Source organism: Haliotis asinina, chromosome 8 (assembly GCF_037392515.1).
Source record: "Haliotis asinina isolate JCU_RB_2024 chromosome 8, JCU_Hal_asi_v2, whole genome shotgun sequence".
NCBI classification, from domain to species: domain Eukaryota; kingdom Metazoa; phylum Mollusca; class Gastropoda; order Lepetellida; family Haliotidae; genus Haliotis; species Haliotis asinina.
The window spans coordinates 692,957-715,862 of record NC_090287.1 but is presented as its reverse complement, the minus strand read 5'-3'; the positions used below and the strand labels follow the sequence as shown (position 1 = coordinate 715,862).

At 41.9% G+C, this 22,906-nt stretch overlaps 2 protein-coding genes across 2 annotated transcripts; one reads left to right on the top strand and one right to left on the bottom strand.

The window, feature by feature from the left end:
• The first annotated feature begins 1,039 nt into the window (after positions 1 to 1,039).
• On the top strand, positions 1,040 to 5,118 carry LOC137294718 (basic leucine zipper transcriptional factor ATF-like). The gene is made up of 3 exons (XM_067825797.1): positions 1,040 to 1,318; positions 4,077 to 4,184; positions 4,806 to 5,118. The coding sequence occupies exons 1-3, from the start codon at positions 1,187 to 1,189 to the stop codon at positions 4,959 to 4,961; spliced, it is 396 nt and encodes a 131-aa protein (XP_067681898.1). The 5' UTR covers positions 1,040 to 1,186; the 3' UTR covers positions 4,962 to 5,118.
• A 4,340-nt stretch (positions 5,119 to 9,458) lies between these two features.
• LOC137294796 (chitinase-3-like protein 1) lies at positions 9,459 to 22,521 on the bottom strand. Its single transcript, XM_067825909.1, has 10 exons — positions 22,244 to 22,521; positions 21,663 to 21,860; positions 20,705 to 20,867; positions 19,723 to 19,816; positions 18,370 to 18,494; positions 17,966 to 18,095; positions 16,458 to 16,643; positions 15,869 to 15,991; positions 12,741 to 12,927; positions 9,459 to 10,786 (listed from the first exon to the last, which is right to left on the bottom strand). Exons 1-10 carry the CDS (start codon positions 22,317 to 22,319, stop codon positions 10,602 to 10,604), a joined length of 1,467 nt encoding a protein of 488 aa, XP_067682010.1. The 5' UTR covers positions 22,320 to 22,521; the 3' UTR covers positions 9,459 to 10,601.
• Positions 22,522 to 22,906: the final 385 nt, after the last annotated feature.

Below are 22,906 nucleotides of genomic sequence, written 5' to 3'. Positions count from 1 at the left end.
TATCTTATATGTCAGAGTGAATGCTTATACATTACATGCGACTACCCACCGGGGAACCTACACAAGTGGCATGTACGGTGTCGAGATCTGTACATCAATCTCTGTACTGAAGTCTGTACCCCGACCATTGGACTCGAGCGTGTTCCCCAGGTGTCTGTTTGTTTTTATCGGTACAAGATGTAATTAAGCTGCATGACTGCGCCTAAAGATAACTGCACTCTGGATTAGACAATCCAGTGACAGATATTATAAGTAGCGTAAGTAGCGACATGTACGTCATGGTACGGTGGCAGCAGTCAGCCAGGGACGTCACCCTATACATTTAGGACAGGCTAGCTGATGGAGGCCTGTACGTCCCACTAGACATCTCCCAGATAATATATGCAGTTAGGAGCAGTAATACAACTCAGAATGTTTTCAAATGGAAGCAGGATACAGTTTATCATATAATTTATCAAATATCTAATTCCACGTGTTGTGGACCCGTGAAGGTCCCTGGGTAGAATAGACCTTCAGCAACCCATGCTTGCCATAAAAGGCGACTCAGCTTGTCGTACGAGGCGACTAACGGGATCGGGTGGTCAGGCTCGCTGACTTGGTTGACACATGTCATCGGTTCCCAGTTGAGCAGATCGATGCTCATGTTGTTGATCACTGGATTGTCTGATCCAGACTCGATTATTTACAGACCGCCGCCATATAGCTGTAATATTGCTGAGTGTGGCGTAAAACTAAACTCACTCACTCACTCCACGTGTTGTGGTAAGAAACGTTATGACGCTAGTAAAGAATAAATTTCGGCTACATCGTTGTTTCAAATATATAGGATTTGACTGTGTTTACAAATGCTAGCGTGTCAATAACATATGTAGTTACATGTTCTCATTACAATGGCGATGTTATTGCTTCACAAAAAAAAAAGCAAGGGGATTTCAAAGTTTTATTTCTCTGACAATATTAGCTGTCGCCTCTATGACACAACGAGAGTAGTTCGATCGTAAACACCCAGCCGGGAAGTATACATTTTCACCGACAACTCACTCCAGCGACCTCGGCCATTTAGTGTGGATCACAGTCTATTTTTAGCAACACATCACGATCTGCAGTTTTGCGTATATATACTTGCTGTTGGCAGTAACTGTCGCCCTCAATCGTCTGGATACCGGCCGGCAAGTGAGTTACCGTCATGTCCCTACCTAATCTCGAGGAGTTCAGTACAAGTTCGGGGGATGAACTGCGAATAGATGTGAAATCATTACACCAACGGGCCGGTCGATACGACACGGAAGAATTATGGAGAAAAACACCCGAGTACGAGGTAAGGATGGGGTTTGACAGGGCGGGGAAAAGTCAACCCCTGTCTCAGGGTTAGGGTAAAGGCGTATGGAGTGACACAGAAGCTTCAGATTCTATTTGTACATTGTACACGGGGGACTGGGTCACGCAGACCTTTACGTTGCCCAATGTTGATCAATGCGGATCAACAATGGCCGAGTTGAAAACGAATCGAGTTGTAGCTGAAGTGTCGTGTGCAGTGTTGTGATTTGCCCCGTTCTCCCAGTGGTCTCATGAAGCAATTTCTGTAGCATACTACCCGGGGTGGCATGTCATCAGAAAAGAGCATGACATTATGAGCTATAAGCGTGCACAGGGGGCGGGTAACCAACCAGATACTGCAACTGTAAGTTTTGTGCCCTTTAACTTCAAGATGACCCACTTAAGACATTGACATTGTACTATATAACTGGGATATAAAATGAGAATTTTCAGTGATTTTAACACAAAAGCTGTTAATCTCCAATTCCTAAGAGGTATAAATGCATAAATCGCAGAAATCTCTAGACGCGCTTCGCCAATCTTTCGAGACATGTAGCTTATAAGAGCGTCTCACACTAGCATCAGGAACACGCTAGACACCCTTCGACGCTCTGTCGAGACATGTATGAGAGCGTCTCACAATAGCATCAATTAACTCGCTAGACACCCTTCGCCGCTCTGTCGAGGCATGTAGCTTATGACAGCGCGTCACAATAGTATCATGAACTCGCTAGACACCATCTGCCGAGACATGTAGCTTACCAGAGTGTCTCACAATAGTATCAGATCTCGCTAGACACCCTTCGCCGCTCTGTCGGGGCATGTAGCTATATTATAAGAGCGTGTCAATATAGTATCATGAACTCGCTGGACACCCTTCGCCGCTCCGCCGAGCTTATACGGGAGTTTGTCACTGTAGCATCATGAACACACCCATGTCAATATCGGCTCTCAACAACATATATACATGCACTTACTGCCCTGTACACAGTGCGCTTACATGCTTACTGTACTCATCTGTAATTTACGTAAGCACTATTTATAGCCATCAGCGTGTTATCGATATATGCCCCAGTTCCAGTAAAACTGACATCAATTAAATCAAGCTGACAGTCATCTACGTGTTGATACTCAACGGGATACTGTCATGTAAAGCATATATCAACTGCTATAAGTTCACCAACAATATTCATCAAGGGATCAAAGGGCAATGGTCCGGAGATAACATCCTGGCCGTCACACTGAGCATCTAGGGAGAGAGATAGTGTAATAGTCCTTCCGTTTCTCATGAACCTGTTTACTTTGTCAGTGAGTGTGTGAGTGAGTGAGTGAGTGAGTTTAGTTTTACGCCGCACTCAGCAATATTCCAGCAATATGGCGGCGGTTTGTATATAATCGAATCTGGACCAGACAATCCAGTGGTCAACAACATGAGCATCGATCTGTGCAACTGGGAACTGACCACCCGATCGAATTAGTCGCCTCTTACGACAAGCATAGTCGCCTTTTATGGCAAGCATGGGTTGCTGAAGCACTATTCTACCCAGGGACCTTCACGGGTCTATTTACTTTGTGTGTGGCGAGATTCTATAATCGAACCAATGTATATATGGTATGTGTGTATATCTAAACTTGTTATAACTTATTGTTATTTGTTGTTATTGACGTTGTAAGAGGAATGTATAATTCAGTGTCACATATATAACGTACACTGAGTTTAGAAACATGGTGTTAGTGGTTGTGTTTGACGGCACGTGTATTCCACATTGGAATCCGCAGTGCCCAGGTAGTAGCCCCTCACAATGAAGATCCCACGTTATACAGTTTACCGAGACATGTCACAACAAAGAGTTAGGTTACTGGGATCGTTAGGGTGGATGTACTGCTAGAGCCTGGGAATGTCGTAATGTTGCAACAGATGGGTGATGAGGGTGGATGTACTGCTAGAGTCTGGGAATGTCGTAATGTTGTAACAGATGGGTGATGAAGGTGGATGTATTGCTAGAGTCTGGGAATGTCGTAATGTTGCAACAGATGGGTGATGAGGGAGGATGTACTGCTAGAGTCTGGGAATGTCGTAATGTTGCAACAGACGGGTGATGAGGGTGGATGTACTGCTAGAGTCTGGGAATGTCGTAATGTTGTAACAGATGGGTGATGAGGGTGGATGTACTGCTAGAGTCTGGGAATGTCGTAATGTTGCAACAGATGGGTGATGAGGGTGGATGTACTGCTAGAGTCTGGGAATGTCGTAATGTTGTAACAGATGGGTGATGAGGGTGGATGTACTGCTAGAGCCTGGGAATGTCGTAATGTTGTAACAAATAGGTGATGAGGGTGGATGTACTGCTAGAGCCTGGGAATGTCGTAATGTTGCAACAGATGGGTGATGAGGGTGGATGTACTGCTAGAGTCTGGGGATGTCGTAATGTTGTAACAAATAGGTGATGAGGGTGGATGTACTGCTAGAGCCGGTGATGAGGGTGGATTTACTCCTAGAGTCTGGGAATGTCGTAATGTTGCATCAGATGGGTGATGAGGGTGGATGTACTGCTAGAGCCGGTGATGAGGGTGGATGTACTGCTAGAGCCTGGGAATGTCGTAATGTTGTAGCAGATGGGTGATGAGGGTGGCGAACGACGTTACTACCGGGTCTTACGTCGACTACGATGAGGGGCAAGAATGTGGTGTTTGTGTGAGTGATCTTTGTGTTCTGCTGCTCAGTGCTCCTGTGTTTAACGTGTTGCATGTTGTCGCAGTTGACGGAAGATGACAAACAAAGGGCAGAACAACGGAAGGAGAACAACAAACTGGCCGCAAAGAAAAGTCGTCTGAAAAAGAAGAGTCAGCTGAACAGTCTTGAAAGGGTGAGACTTGCCCTGTAGCTCATGCAATATTTGCCTGTACGCCATTCAGGAACAGATCAGTCCTATTCTATTAAAGCAGTGATCCTCCAGTCCACCTACATAATCTCCTACCTATCTGCCCATCTCCCTACAGAATCTCCTACCTATCTACCCATTTCCCTACAGAATCTCCTATCTATCTGCGCATTTATCCACACTATTTCCTACAAACCGTCTGCCTACAAAATGCCTTCTTATTGCCTTCTACTGTCCATCTACCTACATATGGATTCATGTTATTCGATCTATAACTGTTCACACAACCAGTCACAACCATCCACCCAGACATTCAGGCAACAATACAGTCATCCATCCACCCAGACAATTAAGCACCAATAACGTCATCCATCCACCCACACATTCATTCACCAATAACATCGCACATCCACCCAGACAATTAGGTAGCAATACAGTGATCCATCCACCCAGACAATCAGGCTTCAATGTATTCATCCAGCCGCATATGCAGTCATCACCCTGACTCTCGTATTGACACCAGTGCCACCATATCAAACCAGTCAACCACACCCTGCCCCACACAGCTCTGGCTGTTTTTTTTCATCGTATGCCATTGTGTTGTAGCGAGCCGAGGAGCTGAAGTCCCAGCGCGTGCATCTCCTGAGGGAGCGTCAGCGGTTGAACCAGGAGCGGGAGAAGTTGAAGCAGCTGTTACTGCACCATGCCACCACATGCCCCGGCGTCAGTGATTGTCTCAAAAGAAAACTGGACATTTATTAGAACCATTAATTCTAAACACGCCAGGAATCATTTCATTGAAATATGAGAAGGCAGCACCACCAGAAAGCACGTGGCACGTTCACGAGACTGTTCATCCATTGTATTGTCAAGATGCAATAACTGTGATAAATAACAATAAAATAGTGACATGACCCAATCTTTAATTGACAAAATATATATGACTATATAGGTTGAACACGTTTACCAGGGCACGCCAAAGTGTCTTATGAATTTCATGATTTAATTTGACTCATGTGGAAGTCTCACAAGGGTGAAAGATGCCTACGAGCAGTGTTACTATAGTCCTGAAGTTGACATTAAATTTTACACATTAGAGCAGGGACGGATCCAATTTCCTACCCAAATACCCCTCATAACACGAGATATTCCCTTTCTATAAACCAGCCATGGCCGAGATTACACCTTTGGCGTGTGAAAATACTTTGAATCCGTCGCAAGAGCACAAAGCAAAATTGCATTTTGTGCTCAGTGCAGCTAGGCCACAATGCAGTGAGCACGTCATACATATGGAAACCTCTGAACAACAGACATTCTTTCGTAAGAAACATGGAGCTACAAAGGGCTGCCGTTACAACAACCTCCAGGCAATATACAGTTGTAGGTATGAATAATTAGTGTTTACCAATATAAGTAACAAAGTATTGTGAAGACGTACTGAACAATGCAATGCATCGTAATAATGATACAATGTCATATCTTATCCTTTGAAAATTACACTGGATTAAACACAGAAAACAATGTTGACATCAGGCTCACACTCCCGTTTCACGAATAATTAAATATAATTTAGATTCATTTTGCTTTGTTTTAGATATAGATAAAGATACATTGTCATGAACTGACACCGACACCGTTATCCTCAAAATCAATCACAAATATAATTTTCAGTGAAAAACACTTTCTAAGACAATCTTTGACCATGTATCCGTGTTTCCGATGTTGCCCGACGAATTGATTCATGTGCTAGCTTTCAGCTTCCCACATAACATGTCATATTTGGGACTACGCTTTCTAAATTGCATTGTGTAATCAACTTCCCGGAATGTGCTTGATCAGCCACCGTCACCTTTGACTTTGCCAAAACTAAACGACACACTCACACACCTTTCAGTGTTATTGGTAGAAGTCTTAAGGCGGCGTGCCCTTGACCTTTTATGTTATTGTCAGCCATATACAGACTGGGTCATATTGTTTGGTTTTATAATTTCATAGAGTTGTGGTTTTGTAGCTCCTGGAAGAAAAGGTCACCCGTAGCAGTGATGTCATCAGACTGCAGGTTCCTGATGCCTGTACACTCTGTTGCATTGTCCATGATGAGGTTAGGGACTTGTTTAGTAATATTCTTCTTTCTCGACCACATTAGTAATATCTTGCCGATCATGCGTGTGTAGTAGTGCACGTCATCGTTGGCCATGGCTGGGAGAAAACCCCGACCAACACAGACAGCACGGAGAACGATAGGTCTTTTCCCCTTTTCTGACCGCTGACTTCTACGAAGATACTGATTTCGGAGACGAAGAGTGCTATATCGCTCTCATATTTCCTAGCTTCACAACGTATGTTTGTTTATTTGTGAAGAAGAAGTGTATTCAGTATAGAAGCCACACGCCCACGTAAACAACAAATAATATTTAAACAATACAAATATTGTTGAGTTCAGAGTATTTATTGCCGTCTACCTCAATGACATTTATTGAACTGTTGCAGAATTTGTGTGACAGTGCTACTGATTAATGTTACGTTGTTATTTCGTAACTGAAACTGAGCGACTCGTCAGGCGCGTCCTTGAAGGTGTCCTTGTCATCGAACCGTCACGATCGACTGGGGATTTATTGAGTTTCAGTGCCCCAATCATATTCGGTCAGTCACTGTTTTCCACGTCAAAACTGTAATTACAGTTTCGTTTTCTGTTTATTGGGTTCCGTCCTATTGTACAACTTAGTGTGATAACCAGTCCAGAATGTAACTGGATGCAGAAATATTATTGAGTATGATTTGATAAGTCTAAGCACTTGTATATTGCAGCACTACGCTCCTTCTAATCCTAGCAAACGCGTCGTACAGTGTGCTCTGTCCTATAGTGAGCTCTGACAACGGAAACCTTTAAATCGTGGAGATCTCAAGACGAGGCTCTGCCGTTAGAAAGGTTTGGCGGTCTGGTACGGAGCTGATATCGCATCAACCTCATTGTGCGTTACACACGTACATTGTGAAACATTTTACGACCTCATCAAACAGGGTGATTCCATTGTCAAGGTATGCTGCCTGAACCTCGGCATAAAGTAGAGAAAGACGGTGTTATTAACCATTATCTTACAATTTTCTTATGAAACAAGACATTTCAGTTCAGTGTAACGAAGCTTGTCTGTGGTGTCTATTTTCACTTTTACTCGAGAAAATTCAGAACGGCTGAACAGTAAGTCACTGTCTGAATCGGCTAGTGAGACTGATGTTTCGGTATGTTTAACACCTGACTGAAACTGTCAGGGAAAGACACTGAAGACTGGTCATCTTCGTGATGGTGCAAGGCATATGGAACTGGTGCAGTTCTTGCAGCGCTCATTATCGCAGATACCTAGTGTACAGGTAGTGTACAGGTGGTTAGACCCGTGAAGATCCAGGTTAGAACTGATCTTCGGCATGTCATGCTTACCGTAAGATGCGACAAACGGGATCGGATGGTCATTCTCGCTGATATACTTGACACGTACCATCGTATTCCAATTGCACAGATCTGTTCTCATGATGTTCATCAATGGATTGTCGCTCTCTCACTCGAGTATGTGCACAGACCGCCGGCGTGTTTCGGGAATATTGCGTACGCTGTAAAACAACAAACCAGCAAAAGCATGTTCAGTTTAAAGTTTTCATACGTAAATGACCACTACCATGGTGGTCACATTACATGTAGTATCGTCCGTTATGCCTCTTTATTGAAATACTCCTGACAGGTCATTGTGAGAAAGCTAGAGTCCATGGTGTTATCTCCCATGCATCATAAACCCGCGGGAACATTATTTTCGTTTCCCGCATTGTGTAATCGATGCAAGATTGGTTGGTGAGTATTTGCGTCTCGCCCACTTTAGCTAGTTCATGTGAGGTATTGTTTTGAATTGTCTTAATTGTAATTGTGTTTTGTAAAAAGTCTGTGTAGCTACGCGGGGACAACTCATGTGATTCTGGTAACAATTCAGTGAAATTTGCGCAACCATTTGTCTCTTTTTCGTCTGTACTTACCTATTAGAATCGACTGATCTATGATATTATCATTGACACTATATAACCGTGTTTTCAGTCACTTACACAAAATAATACAAAATGTTTTACCATTCTGACCGAGCTCCAGTCGAGCCCAGCCGCTGAGTTACCGAGCTACGAAAGTGAGATGTGGGAATCAACACATTGCCATTCGATAGTGTTTGATAGATGGTTGATGACCATTGAGAAGTTGGAAGGAAACATGACATGTCACGGTATGGATCAACAACTTCTCCACAACACGACATTATTGGGCTACTTCTTCTCATGAAGAAAGAAGTTGTATGTCCGATAGGTCTGATGTCCGGTTACCAGACTGCCCACTCAGTTTGGACGGTAGTTTCCTTCCTTGAACACGACATTGGCAGTACGAGACGTTGGACGTCATCAACATAGTCTCACGTAGACAAGCACTATGCCATCAATGGCGTTCCCACCGGTCATCATACCTCGCTATAGGACATGACAATCGGGTCTACCAGCTCTACCGATCCAGGACCAATGATCCAGATCCCTTCCTAGCAGCGGAGTCCCACAACCACTTCTTCATCAGTTACACGTATGAGAGCTTTGGTTGTCTAACTGACCCCCAAGTCCACTGCCATTGTGCCTACCTGCAATGTGCGGTAGGTGGTGGGGTAGGTGGGTGGATGCATACCGCTCGAGATAGGATACCAGCCTCGCCCAACATGACACTTTCTCAGGAAAGCACAGATTCGCGTGTGTATTGGGTTGCTTTACATCCGGGATTCACTGTCAGGGGGAGGCACATAACTATTATCGCTCACACTAAGTGATCTAACCCCCAACATATTTTACATTGGCATTTTCTAGAAGGTCGTGTATATTCACCCCTCACTTCCCACCGTTTGGATCTAGAACACTCTCGGCCACCTGCAGTGGCGTTCGAACTCTATCGACCACCTGTATTTCATTGACTTAGCTGAGCGGCATCAATATTAATGCCTCTTTGATTACACAATGACTGACACGAAACGGGTGCAATGTAACGCGTTTCACGCATGTGTAATCATCTGCCTCATTCATCACACACTACTGGTACAAATCCCGTATTCCAGGAGATCCCTCAATCTCCAACGGAGCATCAGGAGGTCCCCGATGTGTGGTATTCATACATTCTCCAAAGCGTGTCCCTCCTTTCCCAGCCTACATTCACGCCTCTGACGTCTCGACGAGCTGATCAATAAGACAGAAACATCACAAAATCACATTTTATTTGTAATTATGATACAGTTTGAAAGCCGTTACACGTCAGTGCAGGTCTGGACAGACCGCAAGTTGACCTACTTGAGTCGGGACTCGTCACATGCGTACATTGACGATCACGTTCTCCACAGATAACAGAATAGGAGTGCTTGATATCAGTTTCAGTATATACACATCTAACCAATGGATGATCAGGACCAGATCCATAGTTCTGGCTGGAGGGAAAGCCGGGGTGACTGTACATGTCCTGGGGAAGCGTTCTAATCGGGTTAAAGTGTATTATACATCGACTACTTGGTGAGACTAGCAGCTGTCTGACTGACCCATACATTCCTCAGCAACATCTTTACATACTACACGGAGATCAGGAGAGATTAACTGATACAACACACGCCCTGCTTGTCTAGTAATGTCCACTCATTTGTGTGTGCTGTTCAGAAGGAAGACATCATGAGACCGAAGTTTTTAATCTGTACCCAGTAGGGGAATATGTGGAACTCTATATTACCTGTAACCTATCATACTAAAAGTCTGAATACATATGTAATATGTAAACAATTCCTCTACATCATTCAGCTTCTGCAACGTTGCCTTGCTCTATACTAGTCGTATTTACTGTATGTGTCCACTACTAGTCCTGTACTCGGGCACCCCCTCCCCTACCCCATCACCTGCCCCCAACCCAGCTGGATATATATTATGGCTCTGTGAGGAATCATGGCCTCCTTCACACAACATTAATGATCTTCGTACTGGAACTGGTACTGGTTACAGTTCTTGAAGCTGTCCGACATACCCAAATGTGCAATGGCTGTTTGTTCATAAAACAAACACACTATGATGTTTTACAGTCAGTCCTGTGTTTCTAGGTTCTGCGGCCGGTTAATCTGGAATTGTGCATGTCATAATTTGTAGGAGATTGCAGAAATTGCGGTTTGGTAGGCAGCTGACGAAGATCATTGACGTCTCTGAGGTGACCAGTGGTGAATTAATGGGAGATGAGCGGTCAAGCTGGGATGGAAGCATGTCGATGTGGTGGACAGCATGTCAATACATAGTGAGCAGAAATATTTACAATGGCAAACACAGATGAGACATGGGTATTGAGATGAAGTGATAGGAACAGTTAAAAGGTTAACAGTCAATCTTGCTAGCATGGTTGCAGATCTTGAGTTCGTCATCGAATTTGGTGCCCTTGGGGCACACCATCTTAAGTGCTCTCAAGCCCTTGGGGTCGGCAGGAACACACAGGTTGAAGTGGAGGCACGATGTGTCGTCTTTGTAGATGCCGAGGCCGACTTTGTTGCAGTCAATGTTTCCTGGAGAATATACCATGTGATGAAGCAAAGGACACCGTGATGTTCCGACTTTGAAACGTGCAGTACGCGGTCTCGCCTATTTATTTGTTATCGTATGCTTCCAATACTTATCAAATATCAAGTGTACACGAAAGATACATGTATATTCTTAAGCCTTGAGGTGAATATATGTTGGAAAGAACATATACGTTTAATGGCTGACTTTTTTCTCGGGTTAGGTAAAGATACAGACACATATTGAGAACATCGTTAACACCAATGCACAACGAAAGAAAACATCTTCTATGTAAGTAGGAGTGTCATGTCACTGATACAGTACAGGTTCACGTATACACATTGCTACACAACCCTGGATATTGTTTGGTTATATCACACATGAGCAGGTTCTCACAACCAGGCAACACCTACCAATCAATACATGCAGTGTAACAACCACAACCATTTCATGTTTTCTGGCCGAAATATACACCGTCTCCAAGCACTGGCTCCGTTATGTCCAACATTACACCTGAATATTACACCTGAACATAACACTTGAACATCACACCTGAACGCAATGTTTAGCCTTCAGTGCCTTCCGTCATCTGCTGTGGCATTTGTAGCGCTGATACCCGGAGTATCGGGAGTTAAGATCCGGAGTAGAATAAGTCTACTATGGCGACTACGCTTGCGCAAATCAATGCTCCTGCTGTTGATCACTGGATTCTTTGGTACAGACGCGATTATGTACAGCCGCCAAATAGCTGGAATATTGCTGAGCACTGTGTAAAACTAAACTCACTCACACAACCACATCCCCTGACTCACTTTGATGTTACAGTAAACTATATCGTCAACATCGGACCTACAACAATGTGTAAAACTTTCCACTAATCGCAATGTATATGCAGACGAGCCGTGTCACACATACTGCTGTCAGTACCCTTTTACCGTTTTGTGTCAAAAGGCGTATCGCTGTCAGTGCCATTTTAACGCTTTGTATCAAAGGCGTTCCGCTGCACCAACCATGCTACCCTTTTATTCGTGAAGCCGTTCCATTGTCCCTAACATTTTACCATTTTTTACGGAAAGATGCCCCGTTGTCCCACCGTTCTGACGTCTTATACCTAAAGGCTTTCCTTTGTCCCAACCATTTAATCTTTTTGCAGTAAAGGTGTTCCACTGCCCCTACCATTCTAACATGCTGTACGTAAAGGTGTTCCTCTGTCCCTACCAATTTATCTTTTTTGTAGAAAAATGTTCCTCTGTCCCTACCATTTTACCGTTTTCTTCGTTTTTTATCCTTCATTTTTCTACCGGTTTCTACGTAAAGGTGTTCCGCTGTCCCAGCCATTATACCATTTTGTATCAAAGGCGTAACGCTGTCCCTACTCTTTTACCTGCTTGAATATATTAAGATGAAACGATGAAGTGCGAGATATAAGGTGTAGCTCTGACCCTACCAGTGAACCGAGTCATACAGCGCTGCGCCCAAACACGGAATCAGTGCCCCAAGATAAGTACACAGACACCAGGTGTCAGACAAGTTCCATGTCAATGTATGACCAAGCTCTCGTAAGAATGTCTTACTGTAAGTGTGCTAATTCGCCGACCTATGACGTACATGAAAGCATACAAATATATGTAAGGAGTAAACAATGACGAGTATATGATATTTGCATAATTAGACGTTACTGAGTGATCCTAACATAACACAGAATAATGTCATATCTATGTACAAAGTACCTGATGATTAGCAATCTCTTGATCAACATCTTTATCCCAAGTCTTCAAATGCACTGGTCTTACGTTTTAAGCAAATGATTCTCAAGTATTATATTAGTTGTTTACACTTGAAACTACTGTTACGAAAAATCGTTAAACGAAGAATGAACAATACAATAACGTCTATCATTAGTTTAAAAGATTACATCAAGACTGATTATACGAGCAATGAAAACCTACAAAGTCTCACCGGGGTCTGGCTGCGAGTCCGTGTGTCCGGCTACACTGGTCACCTGGGTGCCGTGGTCCGTCAGAAGGATGTCGTGGATTGTTCGGAGCAGGGGGTATTTGGCACCCCCACAGTGACCCCTGAAGTCGTCCATCTCCACTGACCACACAAAGGCGCCGGCAAGACCACGCTTGATAATGTTCTTGGCCTGGGAATAAACAAAGAACTATGAGAAGAAGTGAGCTAAATGCGATTCAACGTTTGACGATTTTACCATGCTAGCCAAGCTATAGTATATTGCACACCAGAGTATACCAACTCCACGAACACTAGTGTTTGTTTGATCTCCTCTCACGTCGACTGCCACGCAAGCAAACAACAAGTACTTTTTGGTGGGACAGAGGCATCGAACACTGAACTCTCCGGGAAGATTCTTGGTTCACAAGGTCACGGAGGTGGTCGAAACTAGGGATAATTGAGGCATTTGCGCATAGTGACATAAATTGTTTGACCCCAATAACGTGCTTGTAGTTCCGTGGAAGGTAAAATACCAGCTTTCCGTTTCATCCGTACAATGGCGTTGTGAGAAAGATGTGGACACATGTTCACCATCTATGAACAAACAGACACTCCTCATGACGGATACCAACATTGTTGTTGGAAAGAATAATCCAGACTAACTGCACTGAAGAAAAAATATCGCGTTCAAAGATAAAACGTCAAGATCTAACTAATACCGCAACTTTGAACCATGAAGAATGCATTAGCAGTATAAGCATGGGATGTATTATAACACATCGCGTGTGTCATTAAACGTCCATGGCTAGAAGTATGTTCAATCCGGTTTCCTGCTTTCAGATTTGTTTTTCCTTTTAACTTTCTTCCTTGTTCCCAGCTATGTTTTACAGCTTGTTAACTACATACATCTGCATTAAGGTGTCCATAATTCACTAAGTTTCAAAAGAAGAATAGCGTTCTAAAGTGTCGACATTACAACAAAAACACACAATACGATGCAATGACAACATCTACCATGCCACCAGACAAGACTAAGGACTTAACACAGTGGGACGACCTATGCAGATATGTGCGGTGTGCAGATTTGCCATTCGTCATCACTATTACATAACCACTTCCACGCACAGTCAGGCATGCGTGTACTTGCTAGCCCCGACTGCGTGTAATCCCTACTCTCAATACCTCACTGACAAACAGCCTGTGTTCCTGAAGCTAAATAAATAACACTTGTGCGATCGTACACTGGCCTGTGTAGACACTTAGCAACACAAATAACACCAAGGTGATCATAAACTGGACTGTTTGTTGAGAGTTTGACACATTATCGACACCTAAACCACACTTTGCCACGTGGTTTCTGACAGACGGGTAACCAACACATTTCCCGGGATTAAAATATTAAAAAGGTTCCTTACTTCAAGGGTCTGGGGCTTGATTCTTATCTGTCCCATGTCTTCTTGTGAACATTACAACAAGTACGTGTTTGCTGACAGCTTCACTCATATCCTTTCTGGGTTTCCGCACAATTTCTTTGGCTAACGTTTTATGACTTGGTAAACTTTGGTTTTAAAAAGGACTTTTAGACTTTGTATTGGATCATGCACCTAAGTTTCTCAATCTTGGTGATTGCTTTCAACTTGCAGACACTCACAACTCACTACTGAACAAACATTAGCCGGGATGGTCGCTGGAACACTGTCACATTGTGAGTGAGTGGCCGCTTCCAATAGTTTGTCCATTCTGCAGCATGCATGTCACGTGCTCCCGAGCCCTTATCCCTCTGTGTGAACATGTAACTTTCAAAGGAAACTTGACCACCCAGTCTGCAGAAAACAGTACTTCAGAGAGTCATGTATCAGCTTTCTACATTTGTTCAGTTGTTTTTACAGCCACCTTGAGGAAATCGCTGTCAAGACCAAAACACGGCGGTCAGAAACGAATGGGTGTATTAAATATCCATAACATGATGACTACACGGTATCTATAACTTATATACAATGCTAGAGCATGTTAAATGTTTGAAAAGCAGCCAGTACTTCGCTGTTACTGGTTTCAAGACTGAAAAGGTTTCACGAGAGAATCATACAGCGCCACCACGAATCAGGTCAAGTCTTCGATGTAATTTATAGCACCAAACTCAAAAACAAGCAATTCGTCATTCGTGGTACATAATTACAATTTATAGTACAGGTACAGTCACTACAAGTAGCCAACCACGGGTGCTCCTCAGAATTTGTCGCTTCATAATCTGAGTCCCTTGCATCTGAAACCTCCGCACAGTCAAGTAGTATGTGCTTAACGGCGAACACTCCATCGCAAGATATACACATACGGGGTTCATCGCCATCAGTTTTGAGCATGAATAAACCGACTGTGGCCTATACGACATCAACCTCACCGTATAATTACCAGATCTTGACCGACAATTCCAGTATCTATAACTATCTGTTGGTTTCAATTCATGAACTTTAGTTCTTACTTGAGTGTATCGTCTATTTAGCATAAGGTCCAGAGTTCAGCTTTTGATAATTGGTTTGAAGTCACTATACGGGATCAGGAGATAACGGCTTGTCAAGAGCTGCCTTAGCTGCAGCGCCGACGTTTGTGCTATCTGCCATGCTTGGATGACTCGGCATTCAGTAGAGGACTCTGACACATTGGCCAGTAGAAAGATCGTATAATGTTCTAAAATATGCAGAATGATTGGGTGACAGGAAGTGACATTTTCAAGGCAAGATGATGAATCTTTAAAAACGGCATCAGCAATGAATTCTTGAGGAAACAGTCCTGGATCCAGTGACTGTGGCACTGACAACTTGGTCATCGTCCTTGCATCCGTCTCTAAACAAGGATCTATGGGTCTTATACTTGGGACGTTACTGGTAGTATTTGGTTTTCTCACTTTTTGAGACATGCATTGTGATGAGACTGCTCAACAGTTATCGAACGTGGAACACTCGAACCAATCACCAATCACCTAGCAACTATGGGATAAAACAAAATACTGACTAATAGTCTTCAATGGAGAAGCTCACGAGGAACACTTATGTTTCACTTACATTGCACTTACAGGTGTATTGGTGTACGTGGCCGTTCTCTACATGACGGTGTGTCATCAGGAAGTACATTACCTTCAGTGCTATGCTGTCGGGAGACTCAAAGCCGACCCACTCTCCCTTGCCATGGGCATACGGTACTCTCTGGTCAAGGATCCACTCAACTTTCCAGTTTTCGTGCTGGATTTTCTCACAGATCTACATCAGACAGTAAGGGGAATATCAGATGTGTAGAAAGAATACATCTTATCACAGAACTACATAAGGCTAGTTGTTGTGCATCCAAGTATTGATATAACACACTCTTCAGTGCCATATACCCGTACCGCAGGACTGAAATCCACACCTAATTAATGAGGCAAAGACTGCGGGGCAGATGGTCGTTACCACAACGATACACCTAAATACATCTGATTACAACATAAAATAAGTAATCCAGGGCAGTGTCATAGACACCCGGAACCACATAAACTTCAGGCATATTGAGCAATACCTAAAGATAATTAACGAACAAAAGTCTTAATTTGAAAAAGGATTGTTCAGTCCACATGACTCTAAAAGACAGGATAGGAAAAATATAGAATAACGTACAAACCAATGAATTCACAAACAAAAACTGATTGGTGAATAAATAAATATTATTATTATTTTATAAGCTGCGTACCTCGTACAATGACAGAATGCCAGATTCGCCGGTGTATTTTCCTTTAGTGTTTCCGCCTTCGGCACTAGACCTTATGCCATGATTCTTCTCGTCCGTCAGCTTAAACCCGAGGCCGTATGTTGGGAGTCCCACAATCAGCTTAGACTTGGGAACACCGATCTTTAACCAGTAACTGATGGACCATTGCTGAAACGTAAAGATATTCTTCCTTTAACACCTTTACCTTAATGACGTAGGTATTTACCGGTAATATAATCAAACATGTTCAAAATACAATGTGAACGCTTTTATAATCATTATACAATATAGATGCCTATAATCATTACACAATATGGAAGCCTGTATTATACAATATGGAAGCCTGTATTATACAATATGGAAGCCTGTATTATACAATATGGGTGCCTTTGTAACTATTACACACAATGGAAGCCTATAAATTCAATTGAAGCCTTTACATTGTAAAGTATAGAAGTGTTAATAATCATTATATACTGGAAGCCATTTTAATCATTATACAAAATAAAAGACTTTATAATCGTCATTCAATATGGAAGTCTTCATAAATATTCTTCAATTTGGAAGCCTTTAAATTAATTATGCAATTTGGAAGCCTTTATAATCATGGTGCAATACGAAACCCTTTATTATGGCTGCCTTCGTAATCATTACACAATTTGAAAGCCTTTTAATCATTATACAATATGTCTTTTTAATCATTATACAATATTTAAGTATTTTCAATCATTACACAGTGTGCAAGCCTTTATAATCGTCATACTATCTGAAAGCAGTTGTAATCAGTATGCAATATGGATGTTCACACGATCACTAAACAACATGGAAGCCTATATAGTCATTATACAATTTAGACGCCTTTATAATCATTAAACAATATGGAAGACTCTTTAAACATTACATAATATGAACGCCCTTGTAATCCTTATACAGTTTAGAAGCCTTGATAATCATAATTCAATTTGGAATCCTTTAGATTAAATACTAGTATACAATTTGGAGGCCTCTGTAATCATGATGTCAAATAAAACCCTTTATTACCATTATGCAATATGGGCGCCTTTATAATGTTTATATACTTTAGAGGCCAATATATTCTTTATACAATTTGGAAGCCTTTGTAATCGTTGAACAATATGTAAGCCCTTTTAATCACTATAGAGTTTGGAAGCCGATATAGTCATTATACAGTTTGTAAGCTTTTTTAATCATTATACAATATGTCAATTTAATCATTATGCTTTATGAAAGTCTTTTTAATCATTATTCAATGTGGAAGCCTTTATAAGCGTCACACCATCTGAAAGTCTTTATAATCAGTATACAATATGAAGTATTAATGTTCATTATACTATTTGGAAGTCCAAGTAATCATTATGCAAGGTGTTCTTGAATCATATTTCCTTTTATTATCAAACAGAATTATATAGGTCATATTTGTATATAAGTAATGCTGTTCTCATTTTCCGGTAGACGTGAAGTCATTTCACCTGGTACAGCTGCCTCTGTTCACCCTCGGGATCACTCCTGTGTGGGAGGAGTGGGCTGTGATGACCCACGGTCTTCTCCCAGCCGGACCCGTGGTAGTTGTACGTCATCAGTAGCATGTAGTCGATATATCTGCACAACGTCAACAATCAGCAGGTGACAATGTGAAAGTACAGATTGTTAACATATATATATATACTCCTGTTATCGTCACATCTTTGAGAGGTGTAATTAGCTATCGTGTTAGATTCTTGTGACCTTAAATGATGACCGTGTTACTTTCAGAACTAACCAATCATGTTGAATGATATAATCAACATCTGTCAGCTTGACTATTGTAGGGGACATGGCAACACACAGCCGTAATGGATGCTAAAGTTACCACTAGGACCAGTAGGTAACGTACTTGTATATTTCCGAAGCCTCGTAGGCCTTGTCGATGTAGAATGTGCTGGATGCGGTGGCTAGAGTCAAGATCAGCCTGTCCTTCCCCGACGCCTTGGACTCTTCAGCGAACGCGTCATACAGTCCCTGGGACCAAAGACAGAAACCTTGTAGATACCCGGCAAATATGTGATAGTTTCATAGTTACCTCTACAATACCATGCTACACAAAGCTTGTAGACAAATACCCGACAAATACAGCGTTGTGGTACAGTTTGACAGAAATATTTAAGTGCTAAAGGTGATAAATGGTATGCACAGATTTCTCGATAGTATTTGATTCGGTAAACAGAAATAAACTATGGAATCTTTCTGGAATGGTTTAAGTAGGAAAATGAATAAACTATCATGCAGTGTTTACGAAAATGTAAGGGTATCAGACATAATCATGATGTTTCAAAAGCCAGCTAGGAGTAAGACAGGGCTATGCTTTCAGTCATTTTGTTTAGTTTCTTCAAAAATGAAATGAATTTATAAAAAACGTAATCACTGCATATGCCTACATCATATTACACAGCTGTTTTGCTTTCCGTTCCGTTCTGCTTTCTCTTTTCCAGTACTATTAATGGTTTGCATAGAAAAATGGATTAATTAGAGTATTTTTGTCAAACTTGAAAACTGTGTGGAAGCAAAGATGAAACTAAAGTTGTACTTATTAAAAATTATGCGAAAATTTCGGATACAGAAAAATGTTTTATCAAAGGAGAACCTTTTAGAAATAACCCAGTAAATGTATATGTCCGTTCAATATCAGTTAGTGGTCACAATATGATGATAGTTTGTGACAATAATGGAAAAAATAATCGGGTGACAATCATAAACACACTCTTGTTTAAAACCGGTTTTAATGGCGCATGGTATGCCTAGCTATGTACATCATAAGAAAGACAGATAGATAGATATATAGATAGATAGATAGATAGATAGATAGATAGATAGATAGATAGATAGATAGAGAGATAGATAGATAGATAGAGAGAGATAGAGAGAGAGATAGATAGATAGATAGATAGATAGAGAGATAGATAGATAGAGAGAGAGATAGAGAGAGATAGATAGATAGATAGATAGATAGATAGATAGAGAGATAGATAGATAGATAGATAGATAGATAGATAGATAGATAGATAGATAGATAGATAGATAGATAGATAGATAGATAACGTGTTTTTTATGTGAGCTAACGTGCATCTACATACAAACTACACCTGAGTAGGCAATTAAGTATGAATGAGGTGGCGTCCATTCCACTGCCCTATATCGTCTTGCATGTCCCTCTCCAGGAACGTGTAGAACAATGGTAGCCTTGTATTACCTTCATTAAGATGGTGAAGCCATATTTGTCCTCGGGCTTGCTGCCTCGCCAAGCGGGGAACTCCCAGTCCATATCCAGACCATCAAAACCGTATCTGGGGAATATCAGGAAGTGTCATCACACGTTGCTCCATGGTTCATCCCATTTATCCCAGACCGTTATTCTTGTTTACTTAATTATTACGATCTTTCACTCTTAATGCTTTGCAACAGTTGTCCTCACATGTTATTACAGTCTATCCGTGAAGTTCAAAGTGAGGAGTGCCTTTAGTGTCTATGCTTGTCTTAAGAGGTCACAGACGGGATCGGGTGGTCCGGCTCGCTGACTTGGTTGACACATGTCATCGTCTCCCAGTTGTACACATCGATGTTCACTGGATTTTCTGCTTTAGTCAATTATTTACAGACCGCTACCATACAGCTGGAATATTGGTGAGTGCGGTTTTAAACAAGAAACCACTCTGCTACAGTAGATGTTTTAGACAATGATTTCATCAATATCCTACTTCATCCTCTGTAACACCCTGACTGTTAGACAGATCACAGCATTGAACATGAGACTCCCTTCCGCTGATTAACTCAGCTAATTAAGACATAAAGCAAACCAAAAAGACGGCCTCATCAGTTTCACAGTTAGATCGATGTATAAACATTCAGAATGACAAAAAGCCTACAAGTGGAATGTCTTCAACTACAACGGTCAAGTCACCCTTTATGCCACCAGCTCCGGTTTGGGCGTTTAGGTACAATCAAGTTTGTTCCTTTCACCAAGATTTCAAAATTGCCATGTGTCTGCTGTTCAAAAACATCTGCTAATTGCTGGTAAAATATATTTTGCATTGACCACTTTGTGAAAATCATTGTGTTTTCATTCGTTATGTTGTCGATGCTACAGAGCCTGCTGAGTGGAAGCTAATTCACTCTGCACTATTTAGGCATTTTATAATTCTGAAAAATGCGGACTATTAGTTTAAAGTACTCACTTCCTCAGGTACTTGACGACATTCTTGACCCAGGTCTTCATGTTTTCTTCGCTTTCCATGATGGGGATGAATGGCTTGGAGCCAATCTTCCACCCGCCCACAGCGAGGAGGATCTTCAGCTTGGGGTTCTTCTCCTTTAACTTCATGGTCCGTGCATACAGGCCTACATACAAGATGCAGGTTACAAGAGTGTTTGATATTATTCAGTCTAAAGAATCGTCTGAACCAACAGCAGCACGATGCAAGTCGCGTAATTGTTAACTGAAAGACGGCATTCAATAATTAATCGAGTCTGGAGGAGACAAACAGTGATTGGCATGATTACTATCTATCCACATAACATACGGGCTCTATATTTTACCGCCATATCATGAATGGTTGTTCTTTTAAGAAGTATGTTTATATTCTGTGGAGGCCTGAAATTCTTTGATGATGCCATGGACAAGCCATTAAGTGATCTTTCAATGTCTGAGACACTGTGTCTTCTGGACGAAGTGGACTAAACACTGTGACCAAGCGGTCAGTGTCCAGTTCGTAGAGCCCTATAGAAGAAGAACAACGTATTCATCGTTACAAGACCTTGATATCGTATTCATGTAGACACATTGACAAGTCTGGTAATAGAGAAAAAAATGTCCAAATAAAGAAAAAGACTATCCACTATTGCTTGTGTAGGGCCCTAGCTGTACAATCACAAAGGCCCTAGCTGTACAATCACATGCTACATGTACGGGATCGGGTGGTCAGGCTCGCTGACTTGGTTGACGCATGTCATCGGTTCCCAATTGCGCAGATCGATGCTCATGTTGTTGATCACTGGATTGTCTGGTCCAGACTCGATTATTTACAGACCGCCGCCATATAGCTGGAATATTGCTGAGTGCGGCGTAAAACTAAACTCACTCACTCACTCACATGCTACATGTAACTAATCCATGAAAAGGTGTTCAGAATTTACCATCAGCCCCCAAATCGTTCCAGTTGTTGGGTTTAAGATCCTTTCCATCTTCGGTGATGTCGACGAAGGCAAAGATAATATGTGTGCAGAGGAATGGATCTAAATGTTCCGGCCAAAACTTCCCAACACTCGGTCGAGCGTTTGCAGAACTGCTGTAGTAGCAGAATATCTTCTTGTCACCTGAAGTTGTGGCGATAGCTGAAACATTACAGAATCTGTTACTCGGGGGGAAAGTATCAGTCATTTGTACAACAATAAAACTATTTCCGACCTAAAAGTTGAAAATTTGCTTAAAGAGAAACATGTTAAGTTCATAAAATATGTTCATGTGATTGTTCATAATCTTCTGTCATTTGATTATTTATAATGCACTCGGCTATGTATACGGCGTCATCCCCGTGTCGGTGACAGTACTCTCCATGCTAGGCTTTCCACGTATGTTTACACACAATATAAGGACAAAATATTTTTTAAAAAAAACATGAATGCAAGCTCAAATTGCTGATACCATGATGGGTCATTTTCGCATGCTTATACACAGTTCTGCACATGAGAATAGCTATGAAAAAGAAAACTCCTACCATGGCTCTTTTTGTCTTGACAGTAGGCAATGTGAAGACCAGCCAGTAGTAGGCACAAGGTCCGGAGGTAGATCATTCTCCTGAAACAACAGACAGAGAGAGTAGAGCTCTCTCTCACTGGACGGGGAGCCTAGAAATGAAACTTTCCGATCTGGATATTCAAAAATAGCTGAAACTATTTGTAAATCCTCTCCAAACGTGGAATTCTAACCACTGGCATCCGGGCGGGGGTTTTTAACCCCTAGTTGGCTGCCTCGACCATACACAGAGCAGCAAATACTAGCGGCTAGATCCTAAACATACCTGGGCACGTGCTGCAAACATGACGTCACGGCATGTTGTTACATCACCTGACCTCTGGGCCTCCAGGGCATCTCTTCACGTAGATACAGCAGATGGGTGAGAAACAAACGTTTGCTCATAGATAATGTGTAAACAATGGATTTAACTTAAGTGGCCTGAGCAGGGAGAGGTACACAAATATGCAAGACTTGGTACGAGAAGGCCTACTTGGAAAAAGCCAACAAATATAGAACAAATATGCACGCATAACTATGTCACACTTTTGAAACTATTTCATCAGTAACAATGTGTTATTTTGTAAAGTATCGCAACTATCGTCCACAGGAACCACAAAGCATAAAAAGCATATTCGTGTGATTT

Coding starts and splice junctions, on each gene's coding strand:
- LOC137294718 (XM_067825797.1), top strand. CDS start 1,187: ATGTCCCTACCTAATCTCGAGGAGTTCAGTACAAGTTCGGGGGATGAA. Junction 1,319..4,076: donor GAAAAACACCCGAGTACGAG/GTAAGGATGGGG, acceptor ATGTTGTCGCAG/TTGACGGAAGATGACAAACA. Junction 4,185..4,805: donor AGCTGAACAGTCTTGAAAGG/GTGAGACTTGCC, acceptor ATTGTGTTGTAG/CGAGCCGAGGAGCTGAAGTC.
- LOC137294796 (XM_067825909.1), bottom strand. CDS start 22,319: ATGATCTACCTCCGGACCTTGTGCCTACTACTGGCTGGTCTTCACATT. Junction 20,868..21,662: donor GAACGATTTGGGGGCTGATG/GTAAATTCTGAA, acceptor TCTTGTATGTAG/GCCTGTATGCACGGACCATG. Junction 15,992..16,457: donor GCATTCTGTCATTGTACGAG/GTACGCAGCTTA, acceptor TGTCTGATGTAG/ATCTGTGAGAAAATCCAGCA.